Source organism: Diaphorina citri, unplaced genomic scaffold (assembly GCF_000475195.1).
Source record: "Diaphorina citri unplaced genomic scaffold, Diaci psyllid genome assembly version 1.1 scaffold18, whole genome shotgun sequence".
NCBI lineage: Eukaryota > Metazoa > Arthropoda > Insecta > Hemiptera > Psyllidae > Diaphorina > Diaphorina citri.
In genome coordinates this window covers 508,091-522,877 of record NW_007377456.1, presented here as the reverse complement: position 1 = coordinate 522,877, position 14,787 = coordinate 508,091, and the positions used below count along the sequence as shown (strand labels likewise).

At 35.6% G+C, this 14,787-nt stretch overlaps 1 protein-coding gene across 2 annotated transcripts in view; it reads left to right on the top strand.

Annotated features, from left to right (window-relative positions):
• LOC113466894 overlaps positions 1 to 14,787 on the top strand; it is a 69,001-nt gene that overhangs the window by 17,799 nt on the left and 36,415 nt on the right. The window contains exons 1-2 of one of the 2 annotated variants that reach the window (XM_026822668.1): positions 9,523 to 9,959; positions 10,116 to 10,454. The exons of the other annotated variant lie outside the window; for it this stretch is intronic. Coding sequence (XP_026678469.1) covers positions 9,948 to 9,959; positions 10,116 to 10,454 — 351 coding nt within the window. The 5' untranslated portion in view covers positions 9,523 to 9,947. Of the gene's footprint in view, positions 1 to 9,522; positions 9,960 to 10,115; positions 10,455 to 14,787 lie in introns of those variants that run through there. 2 annotated transcript variants of the gene reach the window in all.

Genomic DNA, 14,787 nt, shown 5'->3' with positions numbered 1-14,787 from the left:
TACACTATTATTACAAAATCATTCAGTAAGGAGCTATCTACAATTTTGCGAATAGGTACCTACAACCTACAATTTATACATAGGTACTGAAACTATCCGAAACGGAGTATCTCACTTTGTGGACCCGGCATTAACAGAACAACTGAACTGACTGACGGATTTTGTAGATAAGAAACTGCTGTTATCATATACCTACATAATTACATGTATTATGCTGAGTAGATTCTAACTGTAATAATGTTATTATGGTTGTTATTGTACTCGTGAAAAATATATTACATAATTATATCCCTGATGTTACTTACCTTTGGTGTTGAAAAGTACAGTTCAGTGCCCACAACGCAGTATGTAGGACCATTGGGTGCAATAGTCCTACATACTGGACTCCACACATAGGAATTTCGTCAAAAAAGGCCCCCATTTCAATTTAAATGCCCACAACGCAACGTACGAGTGCGAGTAAATATCTAGGGATGGTTTTAGACAGCTTTCAAATTCTGGACTATTGACCCATTACATAGATACTTCAAATTTCCATAATACTTGACCAATTGACCGTTTAATTAACGTTATCATGAGTATCTCTCTCATGGAGCGACCTATCAATCAATGTTTGTGCTTAATTCTGGACTATTGACCCATTACATAGATACTTCAAATTTCCATAATACTTGACCAATTGACCGTTTAATTAACGTTATCATGAGTACCTATCTCACTCATGGAGCGACCGATCAATCAATGTTTGTGCTCGGGACATGGAGCGACCTATCAATCAATGTTTGTGCTTGGGACTGCTGGGACAAATAGATGTGTTTGTACAATTGGTCAAAGTGAACAACTATAGCTGGGACATCGGAGCCGAGTGTGTAGCATGCATGGTATACTATTCCGTATCAATAGCCTATGGGCCTTACAGTCTATAGCTTATAGTCAATACCAGTACACGATATAGGTATACTCGTACATGCTGCTGGCAACTGGTAGCTACAGGGTCACACCTTGCTTTGATCCTGGTCTTTTGAGAGTTACCCGACTTTGTTGAGGCCAAGGTTAATAGATTAGTTTTTTCTTGAATTTTTTGTTTACAATAAAATCATTAAAGTTAATGACAATTTTAATGCAAGTTGTAGTTTCCCAGAAATCCTAATATGTAGGTCCCATTTGAAATATTTATCTAGACACCTAAATGAAGTGGGAACCCGAAAATTTACCAAAGAGAGTTTTGTTATGGGTTATCATAATAAAACTATATTAGGGGATTGACAATCTTTTGTTCGAAAAAATAAATAAATGGACACCGAACTTTGATAACCACTAAAAATAAAATGTAAAACTGACACATCCACTATGATACATATGTATATGAAACAGTTGAACTCAATTTACTTGTGGACTAGTCCAGTAGTATCGTTGAACCCTGTACAACAAGAGAGGAACTGGTTACTATTATAGTCCGTACCAGTGCAGTGTAGAGAAGTAGAGATAGTAGATTTGGTACTTGCCTTGGTTTTTAGGTACTCTGGTTAGATGAGATCTCGAATCTGAGGAATCAGTACTACTCTTCCACAACCCACAACTAGATTCTAGAATCAGTAGAGAATATACCCAAGTGAATGAAGAGGTGCCGTGTGTTGCGTTCTTTTCAAATATTTACATGTATTTTGTTTTCTTCTATTATTAATTTACATTAAACATTTATTTAATTTAGTTAATTAATTTGAATTTTTTTTAACATTGTTATTATTATTTTTATTTTTAAATACATTTAAATTTTTATTTTGTAAATAAACTACTGAAACTGACAACATATCAAGGAAGGTAAATGAGGAAAAGTCAAGGGACCATTCCCCTCTAGTCTAGTAGGTACCTACCTGTGCTCAAAAATGTATTTATTTCATCTCACACATTATTTGCCTCCGACCGACGTAAATTATCATAAAACTCAACGTAAACGTAAGGTACATCTTTACCTGGTTTACGTTGTACCTTACTCAAATGGATTAATATTCCTAATGTATTAATGTAATGATTTTCACACACATATGCATGATACTTGATGAAGAATTGTTCTTTTATCTCACTTTTATAGTGCAATAATTTCATTAGACATTAAATTTTCTTTTAATTGCACCAAAAGCGTGTGAACATCCATTTGGTATCCCAGTCTTGAGTTTTATTTTTTGGGATAGTCACCAAATCGGTGCTCTAAACTCTGTTGAAATATTGACCCACATACCTGGTGTTGATGTTCATTATTCAACATCAAAACAGACTTAAAGTACCTAAGGTTAAGGTTATACCTGGGTAACTGTGGGGATCTAAGTAAAACTCTTACGTTTGCGCATCTTTTGACACCCTTTTTACTTATAGCGGCATTGTTCTCCTGATGTAGCTCTTCCATCTGACCACTGAGCTTTTCTTTCACTGTGAGCCTTAAGATATTTTACCTACCACCCTACCAGGGAAATCTTTGCATGTTCCTAGGCTTTGTGATGTTCCTAGATTCGTGATAGTCATGAAAGCCAGTGTTATAACTGCATAACACATAAGGTAGGTTGCGAATGGATTCATCTACAGATCTACACCATATTTGTGGTTGAAATGTGACAAAATGTTGTTCTTAATTAAAAAGTGGAGAGCACTTTAACACTTCATAATATAGAGAATTTTGTTTTAGTTCCATGAAGAATAGAATACCAATAACTTTACTATATGGTGTTGCTGTTAATTAGTTACGTTGTTATGTAAAAAGTGTCAGTCCTGAACGAAAACGAAGTTCCAATTTTATTCTTTTATCGCACCCTCTAAATACTATCCATCTAAATACAATTTAGAGATGAAAAGGAAAGTTTCACGTTGGAGGAACTACTGTTTTAGTTAACTTACTTGTACGCAATCTATTTTCTGTACTTATTATCGAGTGACTAGTGACTAACCCTTTTCTCTAGCAGGAAAATAGATCCTACATTTTCAGAAGGACACTAGGTAATCTAGGTACATCTATACATATACCTACCTTCATGTAAACTTTTAAAGCAGCCTACCAAAAAGTCAGAACAATAAACCCTTTACAGTCTCAAAAAGTTCCTTTATAGTATCAGCAAGTGTTGGGTTAGTAATACCTACCTTCATGTAAACTTTTAAAGCAGCCTACCAAAAAGTCAGAACAATAAACCCTTTACAGTCTCAAAAAGTTCCTTTATAGTCTCAGCAAGTGTTGGGTTAGTAGTAGTCAAGCTGAATCAAGTCTACCTAGAGTTTGCATAGTAGATCTTTGAGTCTAGAACCACGTCTAGAAGGAGAAAGAGGTCAAATAATATTATGTAGGTATCAAGCTGAATCAAGTCTACCTAGAGTTTGCATAGTAGATCTTTGAGTCTAGAACCACGTCTAGAAGGAGAAAGAGGTCAAATAATATAATGTAGGTACCCTACACTTCATTCTAAATTCATGTAAATTTTTCGTTTTAATCTGATGATAAAATATTTTGAACCTACCTACCCACGTTTTAAATGAAGTCTTTGAGAGTTTCCAAAATTTCTCACGCTGGCGATGTGCTGGTACCTTTGACACGAATATGTATAGATCCTCAAGTCATTAAATTATTGAACGTTTTAAATGAAGTCTTTGAGAGTTTCCAAAATTTCTCACGCTGGCGATGTGCTGGTACCTTTGACACGAATATGTATAGATCCTCCAGTCATTAAATTATAAATTTCATCAAAAGGGGTCAAACCGTTCGAGAATTATTGTTGAACAAACAGACATACCTACTACTCGTAAAATCACAATCGAAAAGTCAAAATTTAGAACTCACTTTTTAGGGATCGTTTTTTTTCTATTAAAACGTCGGCACTGGTTTTCTCTAACGGTAGCCACTGACTACTCATCCGCGATTTACTTGATGAAACGCTTCATCATTCAATCCATCAGTTCCATCAGCTGATTACAGGGTGAGCCGCAAATATTCCGACACTTTGTTTAGTTCACGGGTGTGTTTAAGTGAATTGTAGAACTCACTCAGAAAATTTGACCCGATTACAATACTTTCCTTCCTATAGGATATGGAAAGTAAAAATACTTTCCTTTGTGTGACGAACATTTTTGGCAAATTCCGTCAAAATCGGACTACCCGTTCGAGAGTTATGGTGACACAAACTTATTAACACACAGACAAACTAGAACTAGAGGAAGAATTATCCAGTTAAAACTTGGAACTTACTTCATTCGTTGAAAAACTTTTTGTGATAAAAGGAACAATTCTATTCATGTGCTGAATGCCTCTCGCAGATTGGAAGCATAGTCGACCACACGCTACAAAAAGTCACGCTACAATGTGCGGAATTCCTAATACCACCCGCTACAAACCTTCTAGACCCTAAATGTCTGATGAGTCCAAAATTTAATGAGAAAATTGCCTCTGAATTTATGGGTTACTTAAACACCAAATTTCATCAAAAGGGGGTCAAACCGTTCGAGAATTATTGTTGAACAAACAGACATACCTACTACTCGTAAAATCACAATCGAAAAGTTAAAATTTAGAATTCACTTTTTAGGGATCGTATTTTTTCTATTAAAACGTCGGCACTGGTTTTCTCTAACGGTAGCCACTGACTACTCATCCGCGATTTACTGGATGAAACGCTTCATCATTCAATCCATCAGTTCCATCAGCTGATTACAGGGTGAGCCGCAAATAATCCGACACTTTGTATAGTTCACGGGTGTGTTTCAGGAGATTGTAGAACTCACTCAGAAATTGTAGAAATCTGTTATTACTTTATTAGAGGATAAGGGTAAGGGGCCCCTTGGGGTCAAAATCTAATGAAAAAAATCTGGTGTGAACATCACACGACTTTCCTTATCCTATTGAATAATGCTTATTTTTATGTTCTATAGTAACGTTTACAAAATCTCTAACCGTTTAGTCATTTTTTCTATTAAAACGTCGGCACTGGTTTTCTCTAACGGTAGCCACTGACTACTCATCCGCGATTTACTGGATGAAACGCTTCATCACTCAATCCATCAGTTCCATCAGCTGATTACAGGTTGAGCCGCAATTATTCCGACACTTTGTTTAGTTCACGGGTGTGTTTAAGTGAATTGTAGAACTCACTCAGAAATTGTAGAAATAGAAATGTTATTACTTTATTAGAGATAAGAGCCCCCTTGGGGTCAGACCCCACGCTACAATAAGTCACGCGACATTGTGCGGAATTCCCAATACCACCCGCTACAAACTACAAACCTTCTAGAAGTAGTGTCAGTAATATTGATAATGTGCGAGAGGCCTTAAGAGATTACAGTCATTGTTTAGCCACCTTGTAGGTTTCACGCTTTACACCGTAATGTATCATTGCTCTCCAGTTATCTGATAATTCCGGCATCTGAATTTGATATGATAGTATTGATGGTTAATAAGGATTTGTTACTATCATGTCCGAATATCCTGATTGTTTCATGTTTAAAGCATAGATTCGCGATCAATTGTTTCATTATTAGGTTTGGTAGTTGTACTTACCCTTTGGTTTCAAGCAGGCTCAGTGTTTCTTCTATCAGGGTCTCCAGCTACCTCGATCTTCTGGCACAAAGTTGTCGATCCACCTTCTTTTCGGCCTCCGTCTTCTTCTCGAGGCATCATTGTGGAGATTGAGCATTTTCTTGATCAAGCTGTTGATGGGTTGGTTGGTATAGGAATCTAGCAAGCAAAAAATATAATGTAATGTATCATTGCTCTCCAGTTATCTGATAATTCCGGCATCTGAATTTGATATGATAGTATTGATAGTTAATAAGGATTTGTTACTTTCATGTCCGAATATGCTGCTTGCCTCATGTTTAAACCATAGATTCGCGATCAATTGTTTCATTATTAGGTTTGGTAGTTGTACTTACCCTTTGGTTTCCAGCTCAGTGTTCCCTTTGGTTTGGCTCAGTGTTCCTTCTATCAGGGCTCTCCAGCTAGCTCGATCTTGTGCTAGTTCGATGCGATCCTCTGGCACAAAGTTGTCGATCCACCTTCTTTTCGGCCTCCGTCTACTTCTCGAGTACATCATTGTGGAGATTGAGCACTTCCTTGATCAAGCTGTTGGTAGGTTCGTTGGTATAGGAATCTAGCAAGCAAAAAATATAAGTGCCACCTCTAATAACAATGCAAAAACTAGATATTCCTCTAAATAACATAATGAAACTAGGACCATTGTTGAGGAATCTTTTTGTTGTGCAAGGAATCTGTGATGATGTTGGAAGAAAATTTATTACATACGAAATTTATCGCTTGCCCTCAGAAACGCATTCAGTTGTGTTGAAGTACTTCTGATAATCCAGAAACTCCAGAAAGAGGATATAACTTTGTTTCACTGCAAAACCTCTTTTATCCAATGTAAACTAAAATTGACGTTTAATTATTATCTACCCAAGTATTGTAAAACAGCAATTAAAATACTATCATACATCAAAATAACAAAACCCCTCATGGATTTACCTCTTCCCCTGAACCAATATCTGGATTCGTGCCTGTCTTGATGACACTGATGAAGATAAAGGATAAAGAATGGATTAAAGGATATGCTTTAAAAACTATGCTCACAGAAGAAGGTCAGTTATGTTCAAGAAGTATGACAAAATCATGAATATTTGAGTTGAACATTAATCTGAGATATGTTCAAGTCGTGTAGGTACACATTAATGACCTACAACATGTGATAAGACTATGAGCAAATAAAGTTGAAGTTGTTGAAGATATCGACAACAATCACCTGACTAGGTGTCAATAGACGAGTAGATATCTAGGGATGGTTTTAGACAGCTTTCAAATTCTGGACTATTGACCCATTACATAGATACTTCAAATTTCCATAATACTGGACCAATTGACCGTTTAATTGACCGTTTATCATATGAGTATCTCCCTCATGGAGCGACCGATCAATCAATGTTTGTGCTCGGGACTGCTGCTGCTGGGACAAATAGATGTGTTTGTACAATTGGTCAAAGTGAACAACTATAAATTCATTAGGAGACAAAATTTGAAGATGGCCTCAATTTTTAAATAGTTCGAAATACCTACCTTCATCTTCAACTTGAGATCAATATTAATTTTGTGTAGGGAGAGCTAGTTCTAAAGATGATCTAAGCAGAAAGAGAATTAGAAAAGGCAAACAACTTGAGAAAATATCAATAATATTGATGAAATTCATTAGGAGACAAAATTTGAAGATGGCCTCAATTTTTAAATAGTTCGAAATACCTACCTTCATCTTCAACTTGAGATCAATATTTTGTGTAGGGAGAGCTAGTTCTAAAGATGATCTAAGCAGAAAGAGAATTAGAAAAGGCAAACAACTTGAGAAAATATCAATAATATTGATGAGTGAACTGATAAGAGATAGGCCCTTAATGTCCTACAACAAAGTAAAACGTTGACCTCTTCTGATCCCCATCACTGAATAGTAGGATAAGATGATACAACCAAGTCCCTGCCTATAGAATATATTGATGAGTGAACTGATAAGAGATAGGCCCTTAATGTCCTACAACAAAGTAAAACGTTGACCTCTTCTGATCCCCATCACTGAATTGTAGGATAAGATGATACATCCAAGTCCCTGCCTAAGAGATAGGCCCTTAATGTCCTACAACAAAGTAAAACGTTGACCTCTTCTGATCCCCATCACTGAATAGTAGGATAAGATGATACATCCAAGTCCCTGCCTATAGATGATAGAACATTGACTGAATACCAGTACACGATATAGGTATACTCGTACATGCTGCTGGCAACTGGTAGCTACAGGGTCACACCTTGCTTTGATCCTGGTCTTTTGAGAGTTACCCGACTTTGTTGAGGCTAAGGTTAATAGATTAGTTTTTTCTTGAATTTTTTGTTTACAATAAAATCATTAAAGTTAATGACAATTTTAATGCAAGTTGTAGTTTCCTAGAAATCCCAATATGTACCTAGGTCCCTTGGTTCTGAAGAGGAAATATAACTTTGAAAATATTAAATTCAAAATAACAACATGTCAGTCTTAATTATTAATGCCAAGATGAGTTTAGGAGATTATGAATCGTATTCAATAAAAATATTTCTAATCTAATAATAAACATTATAAACACATTGCTCCTCATGGTGGAATGTCCCAGGAAGAGAATATCACAATATCACTGAAGATAAAAAGGAATGTAAGTTCGATGTAGGTGATCAATTGAAAAGCGAGAGGGTTGGTATGTGTTCTGTGTTGTAATAAATTTCAATGATAATATTCCTCTATAATATCGTCCATACCTTGATTCAATATTGGTGCCAACATAGGTTAATCATTCTAATAAACACTCACAAGTCCTTGGATTCAAAGAAATTCCAAACAAACTATTGCAGAAAGGCAAGATTATCGTATTTAATTCTGAAAACTATCAACCATTTAAGAGCAAAACATACCAAATTATACCTACCTCGTTATTTGAAAACACCAGGGAATCCCTCGCCTATCTTATATCATAAAGATAAACTACTCCCTCTGCGTCAGTTCTGGAAGATAAGGAGACTGTTTTGTCCGAAATCGAAGCATTGGTTCAGAATGCCTGGTTAATAGATTAGTTTTTTCTTGAATTTTTTGTTTACAATAAAATCATTAAAGTTAATGACAATTTTAATGCAAGTTGTAGTTTCCTTGAAATCCCAATATGTAGGTCCCATCTGAAATATTTATCTAGACACCTAGATGAAGTGGGAACCCGAAAATTTACCAAAGAGAGGTTTGTTATGGGTTATCTGGTTATCATAATAAAACTATATTAGGGGATTGACAATCTTTTGTTCGAAAAAATAAATAAATGGACACCGAACTTTGATAACTCCTAAAAATAAAATGTAAAACTGACACATCCACTATAATACATATATGAAACAGTAAAGTTGAACTCAATTTACTTGGTATTTTTTAAAAAAATAACAGAATCAAATTAAACAAACAACGGAAATTTCGTTCAAAACCATGTGGTGTCCAGATTTTTGAATATTTTCTGTATCAACTCAATTATTTTTTTCGTTTACAATTTTTTCAATGTGTTTGCTCAGATGGAGTTAGTGTGTGTGTTTTCTTAAATAACAGTTATACCTATTGGAATACCTAAGTTTTCAATAAATTAGTGTCAGTGCTTTTTCGACTTGATTCTTTATTTTATTTACATACAGTTTGATAATATTCTTTAAATCCTAAATGTACCTCTCTTTCTTAGATATTTTCCCTTTTTCCCATTGTTTGGTAATAACTTTCATTCATACGAATAATTATGATATGTTATAATTTACAAGAAAGCTATTTTTTTTAAGTTCAATTTTGGTTTTCATTTTAACAAGACCTTCTGATTCACAAGAAATAGGGAAAGGTCTAAATACCTAAGTTTTCAATAAATTAGTGTCAGTGCTTTTTCGACTTGATTCTTTATTTTATTTACATACAGTTTGATAATATTCTTTAAGTAAATCCTAAATGTACCTCTCTTTCTTAGATATTTTCCCTTTTTCCCATTGTTTGGTAATAACTTTTATTCATACGAATAATTATGATATGTTATAATTTACAAGAAAGCTATATTTTTTTAGTTCAATTTTGGTTTTCATTTTAACAAGACCTAATTCACAAGAAATAGGGAAAGGTCTGTAATGAGTTTATAAATGTTTTTATTCTTTTATTACGAGTTTCACAAACAAAGGTCTTCTCACAAAGGGAACCTAATTTCAAAACATCTTTTTGTTTTCATATTTTTTCTCCTTTTTATTATATATAAAGTCTTGTGTATAGTTTCTTGGTAGAAATATTCATTGTTTTTATGATTTCCCTAGTTTATTGTAGTTGAATCCTTTGTTCCGATGTCTTCTTTAATATTCTCCTAAGAGGAGAGGATCTCGCCCACATCTTTTGAATGTCAGAACCATGTTCAGCAACATCGTCCAGCGACTCCAAACCCTGAGTCCTCTGACATCTCCAGTCACTTCACCTGTCATGTCCAGGAAGAAATTCTCTAAGTCCCCCGCACATCGTCGAAGTCTGAAGGAAGAATTTCGGGAAGTACAATCTGATCCAGAAGATGTGTTCAGCAACATCGTCCAGCGACTCCAAACCCTGAGTCCTCTGACATCTCCAGTCACTTCACCTGTCATGTCCAGGAAGAAATTCTCCAAGTCCCCCGCACATCGTCGAAGTCTGAAGGAAGAATTTCGGGAAGTACAATCTGATCCGGAAGATTGTGGATTTGGCGGAGACGGAGGAAATATGAAGCCACGATCCAAGAGGAAAATCGAGAAGATAAAATCTCGACGAAATGGAGACCAAGAAATTGGACTGCCCATATTGCACACCTCGAAATCGATGGTGTCCCTTGAACTGCCTCGTCAGATGCAAGTTTCCAAGAGCATGGGTCGGCTGGATGGATTCAAACAGGTAACAGCCATTGCTATTATTATTATTGATGGTGAATATAAAGATATAAATACCAAAGGTATAGATACATTGAGGTGAACAGTCATGATTAATATTCATGAGTGTTGAACACCTTGCTATCTACATCACCTGCTTCCACCTTGATACAAGAGGGTTACTAGTGCTGTACATACTTGGGCGCTTGGGCCCTATTCCACAAACCACTCTCCATTTCTCTCTGTTTACTCCACTTGCAGAAAAACTGTCGTGTATTTTTTATGAGTGCCTTGCAAGAAGTATGTATGCAATACGCTTTACAAGAAATATACCCTATTATTACAAAATCATTCAGTAAGGAGCTAGGTATCTACAATTTTACGTATACAACCTACACTTATTATACATAGGTACTAAACACTGTCATTGTTGTTACCTACTTGCTTTGAACTTCTTTCATCAATGAAATCAGGAAGTTCGACTATCTCAATGTAAAAGAATATGTTTATGATAACAATAAATTTCCATGAATATGTTCAAGCAGTTCAAGTACCTAAAGTGCTGTACATTCTTATATTCCCTCCATCTTTGGTATCATTCATTTCTCAAAACGTGGATCCATTATCCATCTTCATTTACTTTTTCTATCCCATAAGAACCCAGTGGACTCGGAGATATGGACGCTGCAAATTTGGTCCCAACATTCAGTACGACATACCTACGTAGTGCTGTACATTCTTATATTCCCTCCATCTTTGGTATCATTCATTTCTCAAAACGTGGATCCATTATCCATCTTCATTTACTTTTTCCATCCCATAAGAAATAAGAACCCAGTGGACTCGGAGATATGGACGCTGCAAATTTGGTCCCAACATTCAGTACGACATACCTACGCAACGTTTCAACTGTCTTAAAAACACTTAGCACGCGCTGAGTAAATATCTAGTCATCTATGTAGGTACGTCTATTGAGAACACTTTGTTGTTACCTACTTGCTTTGAACTTCTTTCATCAATGAAATCAGGAAGTTCGACTATCTCAATGTAAAAGAATATGTTTATGATAACAATAAATTTCCATGAATATGTTCAAGCAGTTCAAGTACCTAAAATAACATTTGGGACAGGTTGCCTGGTAATACCCCGATGAACTTTGGTCTCTAGTTCTTGTACTTATGACTATGGGGCACTTGGTGACAATCTTGATTCTTGTCGAATTCTAACATTAGAAAACTTTCATCAATTCAGCAATCTGTAAAGACGGATGTGATTCAGGAATATGTTTATCCTTTGTAAGCAGAGTCAAAACTGAAAACCAACGTGAGTCATTGATTGGGGATCGAATCCCTGACCCTTTGATTGTCAAGTCGAATCCGTGACCCTTCGATTGCCACGTGACTTTCACAATACATATAGGTGCTTACTTAGGTGTAACTATGCCTATGTACGTGGCACAATGACCAATGCAGTAAGTAGGCGATTATATGAAAAGCAAAGTGTGAATCAATGATCTCATTTGAACACAATATCGTTTTAATTTAACTGAATGTTTCGAGTGTATTTCCAAATTTGATGTAAATCATCGATAAATTGAAGAATTGGTTACTCCATTTCTTTTTCCCTTTTGGGTCCCCACATCATGTTGTACTTACTATCTGGGAGAGAAATTGATGTCTTGTCTTCCTATGCTACGACTTTCTGTTACATTTTTCAACTCTGAAATTAAAACTGTTCTCTTTAAACAGTTAAAACCTACCTTGTCAAATCATATCTTACTGACTTACCTTATACCTAATTGTTGAACAGAAAATCAGCAGTTATGTCAGGTCATAGGTTCCTAAGTTCCTATTAAACCAATCGCTGCGATCAGTATGATTTTTTTTATTACTTAGGTGGATTTTATTTTAACCATCACCATGTTTGAAATTTGGTTTCCGTCAAAATTTCATGTTCCTAATGAACTAGGATATTCAGGACATCTGTGGGCCATGACCAAATTTAATATGAACAACCTACAGGTGTAACCTTTAACTTTACTCTCCACTCATCTCTTGGTCCAATAAATCTTCACCTTTGAAATTACTCTAAATTTTAATCTATTTGCTTACCTTAATCCTATTATCTTTCATCTGGTGCAGCAATTTCTATTTTCCCTCCAATTTTGAGTCATTGATTGGGGATCGAATCCCTGACCCTTTGATTGTCAAGTCGAATCCGTGACCCTTCGATTGCCACGTGACTTTCACAATATATATAGGTGCTTCCTTAGGTGTAACTATGCCTATGTACGTGGCAGTCGTGGCACAATGACCAATGCAGTACTTAAGTAGGCGATTATATGAAAATGAATCAATGATCTCATTTGAACACAATATCGTTTTAATTTAACTGAATGTTTCGAGTGTATTTCCAAATTTTGATGTAAATCATCGATAAATTGAAGAATTGGTTACTCCATTTCTTTTTCCCTTTTGGGTCCCCACATCATGTTGTACTTACTACCTGGGAGAGAAATTGATGCCTTGTCTTCCTAAGCTACGACTTTCTGTTAGATTTTCTAACTCTGAAATTAAAACTGTTCTCTTTACAGTTAAAACCTACCTTGTCAAATCATATCTTACTGACTTACCTTATACCCAACTGTTGAACAGAAAATCAGCAGTTATGTCAGGTCATAGGTTCCTAAGTTCCTATTAAACCAATCACTGCGATCAGTATGATTTTTTTATTACTTAGGTGGATTTTATTTTAACCATCACCATGTTTGAAATTTGGTACCTGTATGTTAACCCATTGTAGCGTATGTTTTGCGGAACCGCGTCTTTATCTATGATAATGAACGCTGCAGAATAACAGTGCTTGTGTGGCTATTTCTGTGACCAAAAACAAATACTATCTGTAGGTTGGTACTAAATTTGACGTGTCTCTCAGAAATATTTTACCATTTGCCCATCTACGACGGAACGTTGCTACGTACCAATGGGGTTTGCTAATCATTTTATTCATCTATCTGGTTTTGTCCTCATCTTGCAGTGAATCCGGGAAATTTGGTTTCCGTCAAAATTTCATGTTCCTAATGAACTAGGATATTCAGGACATCTGTGGGCCATGACCAAATTTAATATGAACATCCTACAGCTTGTGACTTATGGTCAGCTGTCAACTAATAAAATATGGTTCAGGTTCAGTATGGACTCTATTTTAAGTTTGAATAGGCAGATTTTTCTCGTTCTTTTTGCATTTTAAGAAGGTATCTATTACCTATACTGGCTACCTATCGATTAGGGACATCACTTATTTGGAGTAGAACTTAAGTTGGGAAGAATAACTCCTCCTTACTGTGAGGAATTTTAAACACAAACGTCGTCCCCCCATTCCGCGATGTAATACACTACCTATATTAAATTTGATGCCTTAACTTGTGCTCTAACATCCAGGACTCCGTCGTTACGCGGCTCGTGACTATGTTTATGTGACACAGTGTTGTCAAGTGTGTCGTCAGCTGAGTAACTTGGCAACAATGTAGGCACAATATTTTGTTTTACTTACTTACTCATAAAGAAGAAAGGTAATAATTACAAGCATTATTTATTACTCCTATAGGTATGTAAACAAAGAATTGAAAGAGTAATTAAACTTGGATAAGATTGAGGACTCTTTTTCGGCATAAATTTCCAAGTTTTCTTTCCAACACTGTACCTTCGTAATGATCATATTGTACACAATTCAGCAATCTGTAAAGACGGATGTGATTCAGGAATATGTTTATCCTTTGTAAGCAGAGTCAAAACTGAAAACCAACGGCAATATATCAGTACATTTTGATGGTAGGTCCCAGAATCATGACTGTATTAACCCAGTGGACTCGGAGATATGGACGCTGCAAATTTGGTCCCAACATTCAGTACGACATACCTACGTAACGTTTCAACTGTCTTAAAACACTTAGCACGCGCTGAGTAAATATCTAGTCATCTATGTAGGATTGTAGGTACGTTTACGTAACGTTTCAACTGTCTTAAAAACACTTAGCACGCGCTGAGTAAATATCTAGTCATCTATGTAGGTACGTCTATTGAGAACACTGTCATTGTTGTTACCTACTTGCTTTGAACTTATTTCATCAATGAAATCAGGAAGTTCGACTATCTCAATGTAAAAGAATTATGTTTATGATAACAATAAATTTCAATGAATATGTTCAAGCAGTTCAAGTACCTAAAATAACAATGCAAAAACTAGATATTCCTCCAAATAACATAATGAAACTAGGACCATTGTTGAGGAATCTTTTTGTTGTGCAAGGAATCTGTGATGTTGGAAGAAAATTTATTACATACGAAATTTATCGCTTG